This window comes from Plecotus auritus, assembly GCF_963455305.1.
Source record: "Plecotus auritus genome assembly, chromosome: 6".
NCBI lineage: Eukaryota > Metazoa > Chordata > Mammalia > Chiroptera > Vespertilionidae > Plecotus > Plecotus auritus.
The window spans coordinates 125,866,491-125,881,086 of NC_137773.1; the positions used below are offsets into that span (position 1 = coordinate 125,866,491).

The 14,596-nt window shown below is 51.2% G+C and overlaps 1 protein-coding gene across 3 annotated transcripts in view; it reads left to right on the top strand.

The window, feature by feature from the left end:
* The window catches only part of PRICKLE2 (prickle planar cell polarity protein 2), a 166,975-nt gene that overhangs the window by 116,692 nt on the left and 35,687 nt on the right, over positions 1 to 14,596 (top strand). For all 3 annotated transcript variants that reach the window (XM_080671510.1, XM_080671509.1, XM_080671511.1), the window contains exons 6-7: positions 906 to 1,092; positions 5,294 to 6,163. In XM_080671510.1, coding sequence (XP_080527636.1) covers positions 906 to 1,092; positions 5,294 to 6,163 — 1,057 coding nt within the window. The remainder of the gene's footprint in view (positions 1 to 905; positions 1,093 to 5,293; positions 6,164 to 14,596) is intronic.

A 14,596-nucleotide genomic window follows, 5' to 3' on the forward strand; every position in this document is an offset into this window, starting at 1 on the left:
TTAGGTCTTTAATCCCTTCGAGTTCCTATAGGGTATAGTGTGAGATAAGGGTTCTGATTCATTCTTTTGCCTGTGGCTCTCCACTTATCCCAGCCCCATTTGTTGAAGAGACCATTCTTCCCCAATTGTATGTCATTGGCACCCTTGTTGATAATAAATTGGCCATAAATGTTTGGGTTTATTTCTGTGCTTCCAATTCCATTCTATTGATCTACATGTCTATTCTTATACCAGTACCCACTGTCTTGATTACTGCAGTTTGTAGAAAGCTTTTAAATCTATGCGTTAGATTTTTAAAAACTCTACATTAAAGGCCAAAACACAAATGCTCTGAGAGCAACAGATATTGCACATGAAGGTGGCTCATGTTAGGGCAACAGAGAGTGGTGACGAGTAGGACCAAACTGAGAGCTCACCACTCACCTGGCAGCAGCAGCTCGTCTTCCTGCCTCAGCTACGCATACACATGGGGACGTACACTGCGTGTTGCCACATATGATATACTCAAAAGATAAACCAGGATTCCAGGTGTTTATATGGCATTTCCCACTTTTTAAAAATACTGTGTATAGGCCAGGTAAAACAGATACGTATGTTCAAAGTGCCCAGGAGCTGTCAGTTTTTGGTCCTGCTCTATATTATTCATATTTAGAACATTCTTTCTCGTATTAAAATGTGGTTTAACTAATTACAAGGTCAGACTGGAAGCCATGTTTAATTGTACTTCAGGCAAATCCAAATGTGGGAGCTGATTAGCTACAGAATGAGCATATTCTAATCCACTTCTGTTTAACAGTTTGTCGGGGGGACAGCTTTCCCACCCTTCTATTGTGGGCCCCTCCCTGTCCTCATTTAATGTGCATTCTCCTGGCTGGGTCCTAACCATCTGGTTTCTTCATCTCCAGATCATCTTCGCCGACGAATGCACCGAAGCCGAGGGGCGGCACTGGCACATGAAACACTTTTGCTGCTTTGAGTGCGAGACAGTGCTGGGCGGCCAGCGCTACATCATGAAGGAGGGAAGGCCCTACTGTTGCCACTGCTTCGAGTCCTTGTATGCAGAATATTGCGACACCTGTGCCCAGCACATAGGTGAGGCAACGCATGGGGCTCAGCCCGGTCCTCCTGGGACTGGACCTTCATTGTGTCTGGTGTCGTTAGAATCTCTTTGGGTGCAAATGGTAGAAACCCAACTCATACTAGCATAAGTGAATAAAGGGACTATCTTGGCTTACATTACTAGAAAGGCCAAGGAGTATGTTGACATCAGGTAGGGATGGATCAAGGGTTTAAACAAACTCTCTTTTTCCCTCTGTGTCTCTCCTCAGCTTGCCTTCTGTTGGCATCATTCGGGAGCAAGCTGCCTTCTCATGGCGGCCAAGACGACCCTCCAATTATATGCATCTTAGCAATTGTATCCTATAGAGAAGTGGGGCTGTGCTCTTCCAGTGTCCAAGTCAGGTCTCTATATAGGAGCCCCATAGGCCCTGGTCTGGTCATGTGTTTTGCTCTGGAAACAAGAGAATAAGGAATTCCTAGATTCCTATTGGTCTGCCTGAGTCATAGGCCCACCTCTGGGTGGGGCTATGTGATGTACAGCCCCACTACCAAGGGGTGGGGGAGGTCTCAGAAGGAAACTATAAACAGATGTCTTCCACTGCCTCCCTGAAAAACTCGAGTGTTAATAGAGGGAGGAACCAAAGCAGCTTTCTTGGTAAGATAGTCAAGAAAACCAAATGGTTTCTGGCAAGCATGTCTAAAAAAAAGGCTGACCCAGCCAAATACAAAGCAAGAAAACCTCAAATAGCCCATAAACTATAGACTCTTCAAATAAGTGGCAGTTCTGAGATGGTGAAAATCATTTTCCCTTTGCAAATACTAACCAATTTGTTTGCCCTCCAACGCTATTTTGGATCATCTGTGGCTTCTTCATTCAACTTGCCTGTTCTGGTACCTTGAGAAAGAGCTGCCCTTTAAAAAGAAAGAAAAGCTGGCCAGGGATGAAGGTCTGTGAGGCCAGCAGCTGGTCTTCCTGTGGTTTGTGCAATTCCAGGCAACATGCTCAGAAGCTGCCAGCGTCTCACCTGCGGTGGGTAGATGGGGAGAAAGTCAGAGATTTTATCAGCAACAAGGAGAAGTGACTTTGTCTCCCTGGTTCAAGCATGTCAAACTCAAAGGCTAACACAGGCCAAATAAATGAGGCATGCTGCCCGTGGGCTGTAAGTTTGACATGCTTGCCCTCATTCATCAGAAGTGATGCATTCAAATGAAAAATCATCTAGTCATTTGGAGGGTTTCGTGTGTTGATAAAAATCACAGCTTTGTGGACAAGGTACCTACATGTGCTCAGGCCTTTGTTGTTGGGTGTCCATCCCAAAGGAACTGCTTCTGGGAGGCCTTCCCGGGCTGGCGGCCCTGCCAGGCCCTGGGTTGAGCATCGCTGTGCTTACCTCTACCCAGCAGCATTCCCTCCTGGGGACTGAGGGACACCCAGGTTCCTTCCCCATGCCTAAACACCTCACTCTCCACGGCCTGGTGCCAACCAAGAATCCCACAGCTTTCACTCTCACAAGGTCAAAGCAGTCAGAGATAAGCTTCCTTGTACAGTAAGCGTTAGGGAATGGGGACCCTGGTTTGGACAAGTGTCTGGGCCTGTGAGGAAGGGCGGGGTGGGACACTGTCAGGGGAGACAGAGCACCTATCTGCCCCACATTCTCGCTGTGGGTTCTGAGTCTGCAAGTAGGTGCTTGCTCAGGTGAGAGGGGCTGAGTGTACAGAAAACGTGCTCACAGCAGCGATGCCCCTTCTCATCAGTGTTTCTGCATCTTCTGTCCCTTTCCTGGGAGGCATCAGAGCCGCTCCAGACACTGTCATTCGGATTGCGCTCAGTGGCTCGAAGAGAGGAAATCTGACCATGCCCACAGCCGCCGCCCCTCAGAAGGCCGCTGCCTTCTCTCTTGGCTTCTTCTCTAGCTGTTCGAGAATGGTGATTGGCGTTCCCTCTTCTTTCCTCTTAAATCCATAAAAAGGCGTGCGTGTTTTACCAGAAAAGAGCTCTGTGGCCTGCAGAATTGTCACTGCTGTGTAAAAATGCTGCCCCTGATTTTTTTTTGTTCTAGATTCACTTTTCTATAAAACGTAATTTCCTGCAGCAGTGAAAGGTATGCTCTGTGTACCATGCATACCGCAGTCTCTGGTGCTTTACTCTGACCACATTCTGCAAATATTCCATATTTATATAGCTGCTCAGAGCAGACCCTGCATCAGGCAGCCGTTGCTAGGGCAACGGTACTTTTGCCTGCGCACAGCAAACAGTCCTATAAACAGATGGCGGCTGTAGCAGCAGTAGACACATCAGCCTCAGAGAAGTACTTAAGGGGCTTAGAGGGGAGAAAAAAGAGCACTTAGATGTGGACCGGCAGAGCCCTTTTCAGATGTTTAGAGTTCAGGGGTAGTTCAGGACACCATGTGACTGTCGCTGATGTTTATCAGGGACCACGTTCCGCTGCCGGCTGGGCCACTTTGTAACACGCCTCCCCCGCCCCTCCCCACAGAGACCCAGCCTTCTGCGAGGCCCCCACCCCCAGAAGGAGGCCCCTGCTGCCTATGTGAGCATGTTCCCTTGCAGAAGCACGGAGAAGCACAGAGAAGTGGGTGGAGGACAGGCCGCAGGAACTGGCCTCCCTGTGTGCCTTTAACGGGAGGGGAGGCTGCAGCTGCGGGGATCTGTGCTGAGCAGGAGCCCACAGTGAGGGCCCAGGGCAGCCGGGAGGGCAGCTCGGGCCCCTGGAGGAGAGGAGAGAGAGAGGTGGGGAGACCAAGTCAGCCTGAGTTGTCCCCTGGCCTGCATCCAGGCAGCAGCCATCAGAGCCAAGAGGGAGACAGGCATTAAGACCTAAAAAAATACAAGACGAGCAGTGAGAATAGTTACAGGCAGGGGTCTAAGCATTCTCTGCACATTAGCTCAGTCAATCCCCACAACCATGAAGTAAGTGCTACAGTTATCCCTGTTTCATTAGGGAGAGACGGAGGCACAGAGAGGTGGAGCCATTGCCTAGGGTCACACAGCCAGACAGCGGCAGAATCCGGATTTGAACCCAAGCTGATGGACCTCGGCATCTTTACAGCCAGCTGGAATGGCAGGGTCTCACTCAACTGCCAGGGTGCTGCCCACCCTTGCGTCCTGCCACAGCCAGTTCTCACCCTGCAGGGAACGCCGTGCTGAATGGAAGCCAGTTGGTCCAGAGTCCCACTCCCCGTGGGGTGGCCCCTGTGGCTGCTCCTGTCCCTCTGACAGTCCCCTCTGGGTCCACAGGGCTGACTCCTAAAGAAACCAAGACCCTTGGCTTGGGGAGGAGCTGAGCAGAGAAGCCTGTGCTTTATGCCTCGCTCTCCTGGGCCCCGGGGCAGTGAAGTGAGGGTGCACAGACAGGGCAGGAGAGCTGCCCAATGTTGGCCTTCTCTTTTCTCTCTGCTTTCGTCTGCCGCCTCTCTGGACAAGTCTCTGAAAGTTATTCCTGGAAAGTCTTACTATTCTCAGCCACCAAAGGGGAAGGATCATGTTAGTACTGCCTTTCGGAAAGACGTTCCCGTCAGACCCCAGAGGTCCCCTTCCTTCCCACAGCGATTGCGGGGCTGCGTTCTCAGCAGGCTCCCCACGGGACGGCCCCGCAGCTCCGGCTTTTGTTCTGCAGTCACTGTACTACTACAGTCCCAGGACTCCTCTTGGCCGGGTGCAGGTCACCTACCCACCCTGAACCAGCCTCTTGGCTGGGAGACACGTTATTTTCCTGGCCAGTACTGGGTCCAGGTGTAGCTTTAGCTCCGCCTAAAGCTCCTGGCCCCAGGGTGGCAGGGAGATGGAGGCCCCTGGGGAAATTAAGTCCTATAACCGGAAGAAGGCTGAGAGCAAGGCAGCGTTTTCTCATCTGAAAAAAATGGAAATTATGTTAGGCACCTCCTTCATCCCGTGGAGGGGCTAAATGAGTTTACATATATGCAAAGCATTTATCCTCCGTTGGTATCATGAAGTGTGTCCTGGGCAGGGTTCATGGCAGGCCATTCTGACCTAGTTTCTCTACTCAGAGCAAAGGAGTAACAAAGAGCCGCCTGGAACAAGAAGGAGGCGCGGGTGATAGGACATGAGTACCATTTACGAGGGGCCTGACCGCGGGTTTAATCACATTGAATCCTGCCACAGGCAGAGGCCCGGCCACTCCAGCATGTGTACGTCTCACAATGTAGGGAATAGTCTGAGCTGCTCATCAGCCTCTCCCGTGTCTTCTCTCCTCAGGGATCGACCAGGGCCAGATGACCTACGACGGCCAGCACTGGCACGCCACGGAGACCTGCTTCTGCTGCGCTCACTGCAAGAAGTCCCTCCTCGGGCGGCCCTTCCTCCCCAAGCAGGGCCAGATATTCTGCTCACGGGCCTGCAGTGCCGGGGAGGACCCCAATGGCTCAGACTCGTCCGATTCAGCCTTCCAGAATGCCAGGGCCAAGGAGTCCCGGCGCAGCGCCAAAATCGGCAAGAACAAGGGCAAGACGGAGGAGCCCGTGCTGAGCCCGCACGGCCAGCTGCAGGTGAGCTCCAATCGGCTGTCCGCGGACGTGGACCCCCTGTCACTGCAGATGGACCTGCTCAGCCTGGCTAGCCAGACGCCCAGCCTCAACCGGGACCCCATCTGGAGGAGCCGGGAGGAGCCCTTCCATTACGGGAACAAGCTGGAGCAGAGCCAGTCGCAGAGCCCCCTGCAGCTGCTCAGCCAGTGCAACATCAGAACTTCCTACAGCCCCGGGGCGCAGGGGGCTGGCGCTGCGCCTGACATGTGGGCCCCGCACTTCAGCAACCCCAAGAGGAGCTCGTCCCTGGCCCTGAAGGGGCACAGCGGCAGCTTCATCCAGGAGTGCCGAGAGGACTACTACCCGGGAAGGCTGCGGTCCCAGGAGAGCTACAGCGACATGTCCAGTCAGAGCTTCGGTGAGGCCCGAGGCAGCATCCAGGTCCCCAAATACGAGGAGGAGGAGGAGGAAGGGGGCATGTCCGCTCAGCAGTGCCGGCCCCGCCGTCCACTCAGTTCCCTGAAATACACCGAGGACATGACGCCCACGGAGCAAACCCCTCGGGGCTCCATGGAATCTCTGGCCCTGTCTAACGCCACAGGTAGGTTCTGTTCCCCTGGCAGGCACACAGCCTGGATGACCTCAGGGTGACCTGACGCCGGTCCTCAGGGTGTTCATGCTGTCCCACCATGCGCTCCCTCCAGCAGGTCACTGGGGAAGATGCAACCAAGTCTCAGATGGCGGGTTCCCGAGAAGCAGAGCTGAGGCCGACATCCGGGTGCCTGTGACCTGTCGAGGGTGCTTCCAAGGAGGGGGAGGGAGGGGCCACAGAACAGGGAGGGGGAGGAGCCAAGTGAAGGGTGCTGTTGGGACAGGAGCCAGCTTCAGCCCGACCCACAGGGCTCTGGGGATGGTGCCACACAGTTGGTTCCCTCTTGCGGCAGAGGGGCTGACGTTGGCACCACCATGTCAGTCGGTCATTGGGTTTGGGCTGCTGGCAAGTGACTAGGACACGAGGCTGTGGGTGTGGCACGGGGCAAGGCAGCTCCTGTTGGTCAAAGGCAACATCCAGAAGAAGGGACAGCTGTGAGCTGGAGGCCGTGCTCACAAAACCGGGTGCTGCCTGGGGCACCGACACGTCCATAAAGTGGTGTTCTGAGCCCAGAATCTCATTAGGGAGCTGGGTTTAATGTGCAGATAACAACAAAAGAGGCGTGGACCGAGCTGACAAGGGCAGAGTGGAGAGGACGGAGAGAGAGAACCCAATGCCCACCCTCTCCAGTCACATTGTCTGGCTGGTTCGTGTGCGTGTGGAGTTGTGGAGATGCTCCCTAGGCTGGCACTACTCCAAGGGCCTGAGGACCAGGGCTGGCCACAGTGCCCAGCGAGATAACGACTGAAAGGACAATGTTTAGGAACTCGTAGAGCAGTTTGACAACACCCAAGTGCATGCTTGTTGTGCTCATTTATTGGCCCAGCTACACACCAGCGAGGGTGTGGTAGAACCCATGGTACGTTGCATGAGTTGCATGTGGCGTTGCTGTGTATCAGTCCTGTTGAGGAAGGCACCCGTCAGTCCACAGTGGATTCAAAATAAGCTGATCCATCACCACGCATCGCTTGAGAAGTACCGCTCTACGATACACTAAGTGTATCTGCTCCTGGTGGCCTGGCCCCGAGAAGGAGACCACATCTACCGGGTATAGCGGATCCCATGGTCCAGTGAGTCTGGGTGGAGACCGATAAACTGGCGCAGGTGAGCTCCCGCTGCGTGTTGCCACGTGCAGTTATTTATTCACTCAGCTAGTGGCACAGCTCTTGCTATGTGCCAAACATTGTTCTAAGCACTTCATAAATATTCACTCGGTTAAGTTATCACAACCCTATGCAGGAGGAAGACTATTAAATTATCATTTCAGAGTTGAAGAAACTGAGGCACAGAGAGGCTCAGTGACTTGACCCAGCTTTTCAAAGGTGGAGGTGGGCTTGAACCTGTGCATGTGACCCCATGTGGCCCCTAACCACCAGGCTGCAACGTAACATGAGCCATGCTGTCAGAGCTCCCACTTGCTTCAGACAAGTTAAAGCTGTGCACTTGCCCTGGCCGGGTGGTTCTGTTGGTTGGAGCATCATCCCGTGCACCAGGGGGTGTGGGTTCGATTCCCAGTCAGGGCACATATCTGGGTTGTGGGTTCGATCCCAGGTCAGGGTGAGTGCAGGAGGCAGCCAATCCATGTTTCTCTCTCACATAGATGTTATTATCTCTCTCTCTTTCTCTTCTTCCCTTCCTCTCTAAAATCAATAAAAACATATCCTTGGGTGAGGATTAACGAAAGAAAAAGAAAAAACCCCAGAGAATGAGTGCTCTCATCTTGTGGAGGTAGCTTTAAAAAATTTACATTTTTTTAAAAATACAAAATCTATGTAAACTCTCTGCTAACAGGCAGAACGTGTCTCTGAGTTGCAGGATGTCTACACGGTGTGTTTTTAGCTGCTGTCCCCCTCGAATGCTTTCACACCTGTGTTCTCCCTTGTCCTAGAGGACAAATAGCACACATCCTCACCCCATGTTTCAGATGGAAAAAAGCGAGGCCTTGGTGACTAAGCACCTTGCTAATGTCGTAGAAGTGAGCAATTAGTGCGGAGCGATGACTGCCTGGCTTCCAGCCCAGTTTGCGCTGTTCTCCAAAGATTTATGTGCTATAATTGTTTAAGAGGCCAGGAGATAAGTAATTCAGCCTCCGAAGTAGCGCCTCAAAGCTAGACCACCTGCATCACAATCATTAGCTGCTTGATTCAAACATGGACTCCAGGCCCCACCCCCGCTGCAGCAGAGCCTGCAGAGGTGGGGCCCAGGAGCCTGCAATTTAACCAGCTCCCTGCTGTCTGAGAACACTTGTTCCTGGGTTTTTTCTGTTCTTACTTTCTTGTTCTCACACTGGAACTTACGGGGCAATCAGATCTGGGAGCTGGGGGACGTTGGAAAGGCCACACGGGTACATTTGAAGAACATAGAGTCTCTGATCTTAAGAAAGGAGCAGGGACTTTATCCCTCTGGTTTTCCAATGCTCCTTGGGCAAAGCAACTCACGGCCCTCTGTCTCTGAGAGTTGGAAAGCAGCGTGAGCCATGTCTGATACAGCCGAGAAAAAGTCCTCAGAGCAGCGCTGCCCAGCATGGTAGCCACTAGCTACATGTGACCATTGAAATTTGGATTAACAAAAATTAAATGAAGTTATAATTTCAGGCCATCAGCTGCACTGGCCATATTTTAAGTGCTCAATAGCAATGAACTAAATTTCAAATTTCGTTTCTTTTTAATCAGTTTAAATTTCGATAGCCACGTGTAGCGAGCAGCTAACCTGTTGGACAGCACAGACGAGGGAGGTGAGCAGCTAGGATGGACCTTCTCACAGGAGCACTGGTTTTTCAGATTCCCAGTTAATTAAGGGTTTGGAGCACCAGTTATGGAGTCACTTCTGGGTCCAAATCCAGCTTCATCAGGGTGAGCTCTGTGACCTGGAGTAAGTCACTGCAAGTCTGTTAGGTTCCGTCTCTTCACCCATGACATTTAGTGAATAATCATACTTCCTTTGTAAGGTTTTTGTCAGAATTAAATGATAATGCATTTAAAATCGCTAACATTGTTCTTGACACATCTGACCTTCTAAATCAGTGATTCTCAATCTTCCTAATGACACGACCCTTTAATACAGTTCCTCGTGTTGTGGTGACCCCCAACCATAAAATTATTTTCGTTGCTACTTCATAACTGTAATTTTGCTACTGTTAATGAATCGTAATGTAAATATCTGTGTTTTCCGATGGTCTTAGGCGACCCTGCTAGCGGTTCTCAACCTGTGGGTCGTGACCCACAGGTTGAGAACCGCTGCTTGTAGAGCATAACAAAAATAATTTTATGGTTGGGGGTCACCACAACATGAGGAACTGTATTAAAGGGTCGCGGCATTAGGAAGGTTGAGAACCACTGCTCTAAATGGTTACCTGATACTTTTTTATTTCTATTGTTTCTCTCGTCTCAAACATGCCAGTGCATAATTTTGGCCTCTAGACATGTTTTAGCGGCTGACAGCTCCCGGTGTCCACCAGCTGTGCACATCCGCACGTATGTCCAGGTCTGAAGATGCTCCGATGGGCTTTCTTCTTCCTAACCAGCGTGGGAGGGGTGTGGGAACAGGGAACTAAAGAAACCCATTCTGTGCTCCTGTTTCTATGGATCTGCCAGACAATAGCCTAGAAGAAAGATTGCCACTAGCATTCGAAACACTGCTTCACCGTGTGTCACTGGAGCAGACCCTACACTGCACATAGCGGCCACCAGGGCCACAGTGCTTACTAGCGGGGAGTCGGTTTTTGTTGCCAGCTCACACTGTTGCATTTGGATTTTGCCAGAAAACTCAGTAGTCTTCTGAGAAGGCAGTGTCTGGACTGCCGGAGCATCTTTAAACCCTAGAATCTCAGCCTGTGGGTAACACGTACATGTCACAAAGGGCTTAGTGGCAACACCTTGATCCTTTGATGAAAGCTAGATTTCAGGATAATGGATTTTTCCCCCATGGTCAGCAACTTACCTTATTGAATATGTCTGTAATGTTTAATCTGGCACGAAGCATGATCTTTCTGTGGGCACCATTTTTCCTTAGAACAGATCTGGAAAAACAGTTCGGCCCAGTGGCGTGCCAGCCTCAGATGTGGGCTGTGGCACCTCCCGGTTTGGCCAGAACTTGGAGTGTATGTCCCTCCTTGGAAAACAGTCTATACTTATGTTCACAGGGAGTGAGTCAGCGGGCACGGTCACCACTTACACAGCGCCAGGGGAGCCTTGCAGAAGCCACTCCCTAAATGCGACTCCAACGCAGCCTGCAGCCTGCATGATCATAGTATTTGAAACAGTAATAACATCCATGACGGCTAATATGATTAGGTGTTTACCATGCTAGTTCTAAGCACCTTCTGTGGACTAACTCACCATCCCTGTGAGGTAGATAGAGTTGTCAGGGGCCCATTTTACAGATGAAATAAGTGAGAACAGAAAGGCCACACAGGTGTAAGTGGAGAAGGAGGACTCAAACATGGGTGATCTAGCTCCAGAGCCTGTGCCCTCAGCCACTACACCATGGCCGCAGTGAGTGATAATGGTGATGGCAACTGATGATGATCACAACAGACCACTGGCTGTGACCTGACATGCTAATAACTTCATCGGTAACATAACCCTCCGCACAGCCCTGTTAGATATGGCTGATTATTATACCCATTTTACAGGTGAGTACACTACAGCTCAGAGTTGTCACCTCCCCTCAGTCACCACTCATGGCCAGGACCGGACTCTGGATGAGTAGTCAACAAAGCCCTGCTCTTCACCTCTCTGGTGTACATCCTCGCGTGAAGGGTCATGATCCCACTCGGGAGATTTGCACCGTGGCTCAATTGAAACGGACAGGACTCCTTTTCCTGTGGCAGCAGTTTGCTGAAGTGTCCGTGTGGCTCTGGCAGGGCTAGAGGGAAACTCAAGAGTACAAGTGCAAAGAGAGCTGAATGGTAAGAAGCAAAGGTGGCAGTCCCAGACAGTGTGCCCCGGTCAGAGGCCAGAAAGACAGAGGAGACACGTGAAGGTCTGGCCCCAGGCAGGGGCAGCAGTTCAGAGGAGACTAAGGCTGTAGTGCAAGTCAGGGTCAGGATTCACGTCACACACAGGGGCCAGGTGTACAGTAGACTTGGAATTGGGACCGATTGCTGCAGGCAGAGGCTGCACCACAGGACATCTGGAGAGTGCCAGCTGGTCCCTGGAGAAGGACCCGGGAATGATGAGGCCAGGAATATGGCTATCCTTTGAGGATCAGCCGATTCTGTGAGGAGTGGTTGGGTCAGGGAGAGTGGCATCTGTAAGAAGGGAATGCAGGTGTGGATAGGAGTGGGGGTAAGAGAAAGATGGTTTCTGTTCATTCATTCAGCCAGCAAGCCAGCAAATGTGTCTTGAGTGCCTGCCCTGTGAGCTACAGCAGAACAAATGAGTTGGAAATTGGACTTTGCATTTTAATACCTATGTAACCTTGGACAGCTAGCTTATCTATTCTATGCCTCAGCATCCTCATCTTTGAAATGGAATGACAACAGTGCTTTGTAGGTTTTTGTGGAAATTAAATGAGTTAATCTGCATAAAGAATTTAGGACAGTGCCCAATACCCTCTAAGTGTTCAGGGACTATTAGCTGTTATTACCATTGGTCGGTGCCATGCCTTGTGCAAGGTGCTGTGGGTCCACTGCTGAGCCAAAGTAGACATGGGCCTTGCCCTCCTGTACCTCACAGTGTAGTGGAGTTTAATAGATAGTAACAATCTAATTGTGTGATATAAAATTCCATCTGTGGTAAATGTGGGGCTAGGAAGACATATACAAAGAGGGATATGGCCGAGTCAGGAGTTCAGAGATGACATCCTAAAAAAGAGAGGCTTAAGGGATAAGGGGAAGAGCATTCCAGGCTGCAAGAGCAGCATATGCAAAGGCCCTGTGGTAGCGAGTATAAAGAACTAAGAGAAGGCCCCATGGGTAGAGCACAAAGAGCAGTAAGCTGAGAAGGATGGCAAGGGTTAGATGGAGAAGCATTCAGTACAATGGAAAGCCCTGGAAGTTTCAGGACAAATGGGGAGGGGAAGTAACATGATCAGATTTGCATTTTTTAAAGATGGCTCGTCTTCCTTGTGAGGAATTCATTGATCGGAAGAGGGCCAGTGCTGATGCCGGGAGGCCCATAGAAGGCAGTCCAAGACTGTGCAGCCAGGAAAGAGGTGAAGATGGCAGCGGCCAAGGTATATACAGGGTGGAGACTGAAATAAGAGGATGAGGGTGACTTAGGAGAGGAAATTGGCAGAGGTTCCCAGTGTCCCTGGGGGAAGACTTCTGGGAGAAAGAAGAGGATGAATTTGAAAACATAGAAATGGATAAGTTCACCTACTCTGTGATTTAATTTTTTTATTGTTGTTGTTAATTGTCACTTAAGGATATTTTATTTTTCCATTAATTTTTTAAAGAGAGTGGGAGGGAGGAAAGGAAGGAAGGGGAGAACAAAAGAGAGAGTGAGAGAGAGACACATTGATTAGTTGCCTCCCACACATGACTCAACTGGGGCCAGGGACCAAACCTGCAACCCAGGTACGTACCCTTGATTGGGAATCGAACCCAATACCCTTCGGTGCACCGGCCAACGCTCTAACCACTGAGCAACACCAGCCAGTGCTTCTATGTGATTTGTGACCCAGACCAGCACCCACTGGAAGTGCATGTTTCTTTGACCTGGATGTACAGGGACGCAGCAGGAACAGAAGTCTGAAAGGGCCTGTGGCCGCCTTGGAACCATGTTGCACTGTTGTGGCACATCCATGCCTTTAACATGCATCGCCTACACACCTTGACAAGGAAACTTGGTTGTGCAACACTGAGATGCATTGATTGCTCAGGGGCAGTGCGGGAGTTTTCAGCGTTGCTGGCAAACAAAAAAGAACGAGAAAACAGCAGGGTAGGGATCTGGAACGGCTCACGCACCAAGAATGCCTGACATGGTTTTCTTCCTTGTAATGCGGAACATTTCTCCTATTCCTCTGCATAAGTTGGATACCCATCCTCTAACCCCACGGTCGGCAAACTGCGGCTCTTTGGCCCCTTGAGTGTGGCTCTTCCACAAAATACCACGGCCTGGGCGAGTCTATTTTGAAGAAGTGGCGTTAGAAGAAGTTGAAGTTTAAAAAATTTGGCTCTCAAAAGAAATTTCAATCGTTGTACTGTTGATATTTGGCTCTGTTGACTAATGAGTTTGCCGACTACTGCTCTAACCCAATTTCTTTCTTTAAACTTTGTTGAACCTCCTGGGCAGCAGACGCCCGGTACTTGCCACTTGCATGGCCACCCTCAGCCCCCCTTGTTCACGCCCTCCCCGGGGGAGGATATGTGCCCTGGCAAGTGTCAGAATCCCAACTCCAACTTGTGTAAACAGATGAGGTATTTTCTAAGTCAAGTGACTACAGGGTTCGCAGGGTTTGGGTTCCAGGCCCAGCTGGGTGCAGGTGTCAGCAGGACTGATGGCACCAGCCTCCGCTTCTCTCTCCTCTGCCCTTGCTTCCCCGCCTGGCTGCTGGCTCCGTTCTCAGGCAGGCTCTTCCCAGGGCAGCAGAGGTGGCTCAGCAGCTCCCGGCTAACATTCCTTAGGTCAGTGGTCGGCAAACTCATTATTCAACAGAGCGGCAAACCGCGGCTCGCGAGCCGCATGCGAGCCGCAGTTTGCCGACCGCTGCCTTAGGTCAAGGGGTGTGGGGACTGCGCTTTTCTTAAGTGTCACCAAAAAGTCCCAGAATCAAGTCACATTTGCCTGACTTGGGTCACCTAACAATTGTTAAGCTAACTCCTGTGGCCAGGGAGGATGGTTGCTCTGATTGGCCAGGCCTGAGTCACATGCCCATCCTGGGAGCCAGGCAATGGGGTCAAGGCCAAAGAAATTGCAGGGACTGAGAATGGCGATGGGATGAGGGGGTGGGGAACGGGGGCACTTCTCAAAGGGAAACCGAGGTAATATCTTCAAAGGAAGAGAGTAAAAACCACACATCTCCTGCTGAACTATAGGTGTCCCCCCATCTGTGGCTGACTCCCTGGCCTGGTTCCTTCCTTCAGAAGCCCCCCCCCCGCCCGACCCCCTTTGAATTTGACATCAAATGTCCAATATGTATGGTACCCATGGTTTTCTGGGTCTTTGGGGCATGTTCCTATGGTGACTTTAATGGGGGGGATTTCAGACCAGCAAGGAGGTGTTTTGGAGGGGCAGGTGGGATGGATCCCAACCCTTTCCACTCAGTGCTGAGGATGTGATTCAGGAAAGCCTTCTGACGGATCCCATGGGGTGACTTCCTCTGTGCTCCTCAAGGAAGCCGTGCCCTGGTGGGCACTTCATGGCCCTGAACCCAGCTCACAGGGGTCAGATGGCCCAGCAGCATGAAAGGCCTGGGAGAAGCTGTTCGTCTCCCATT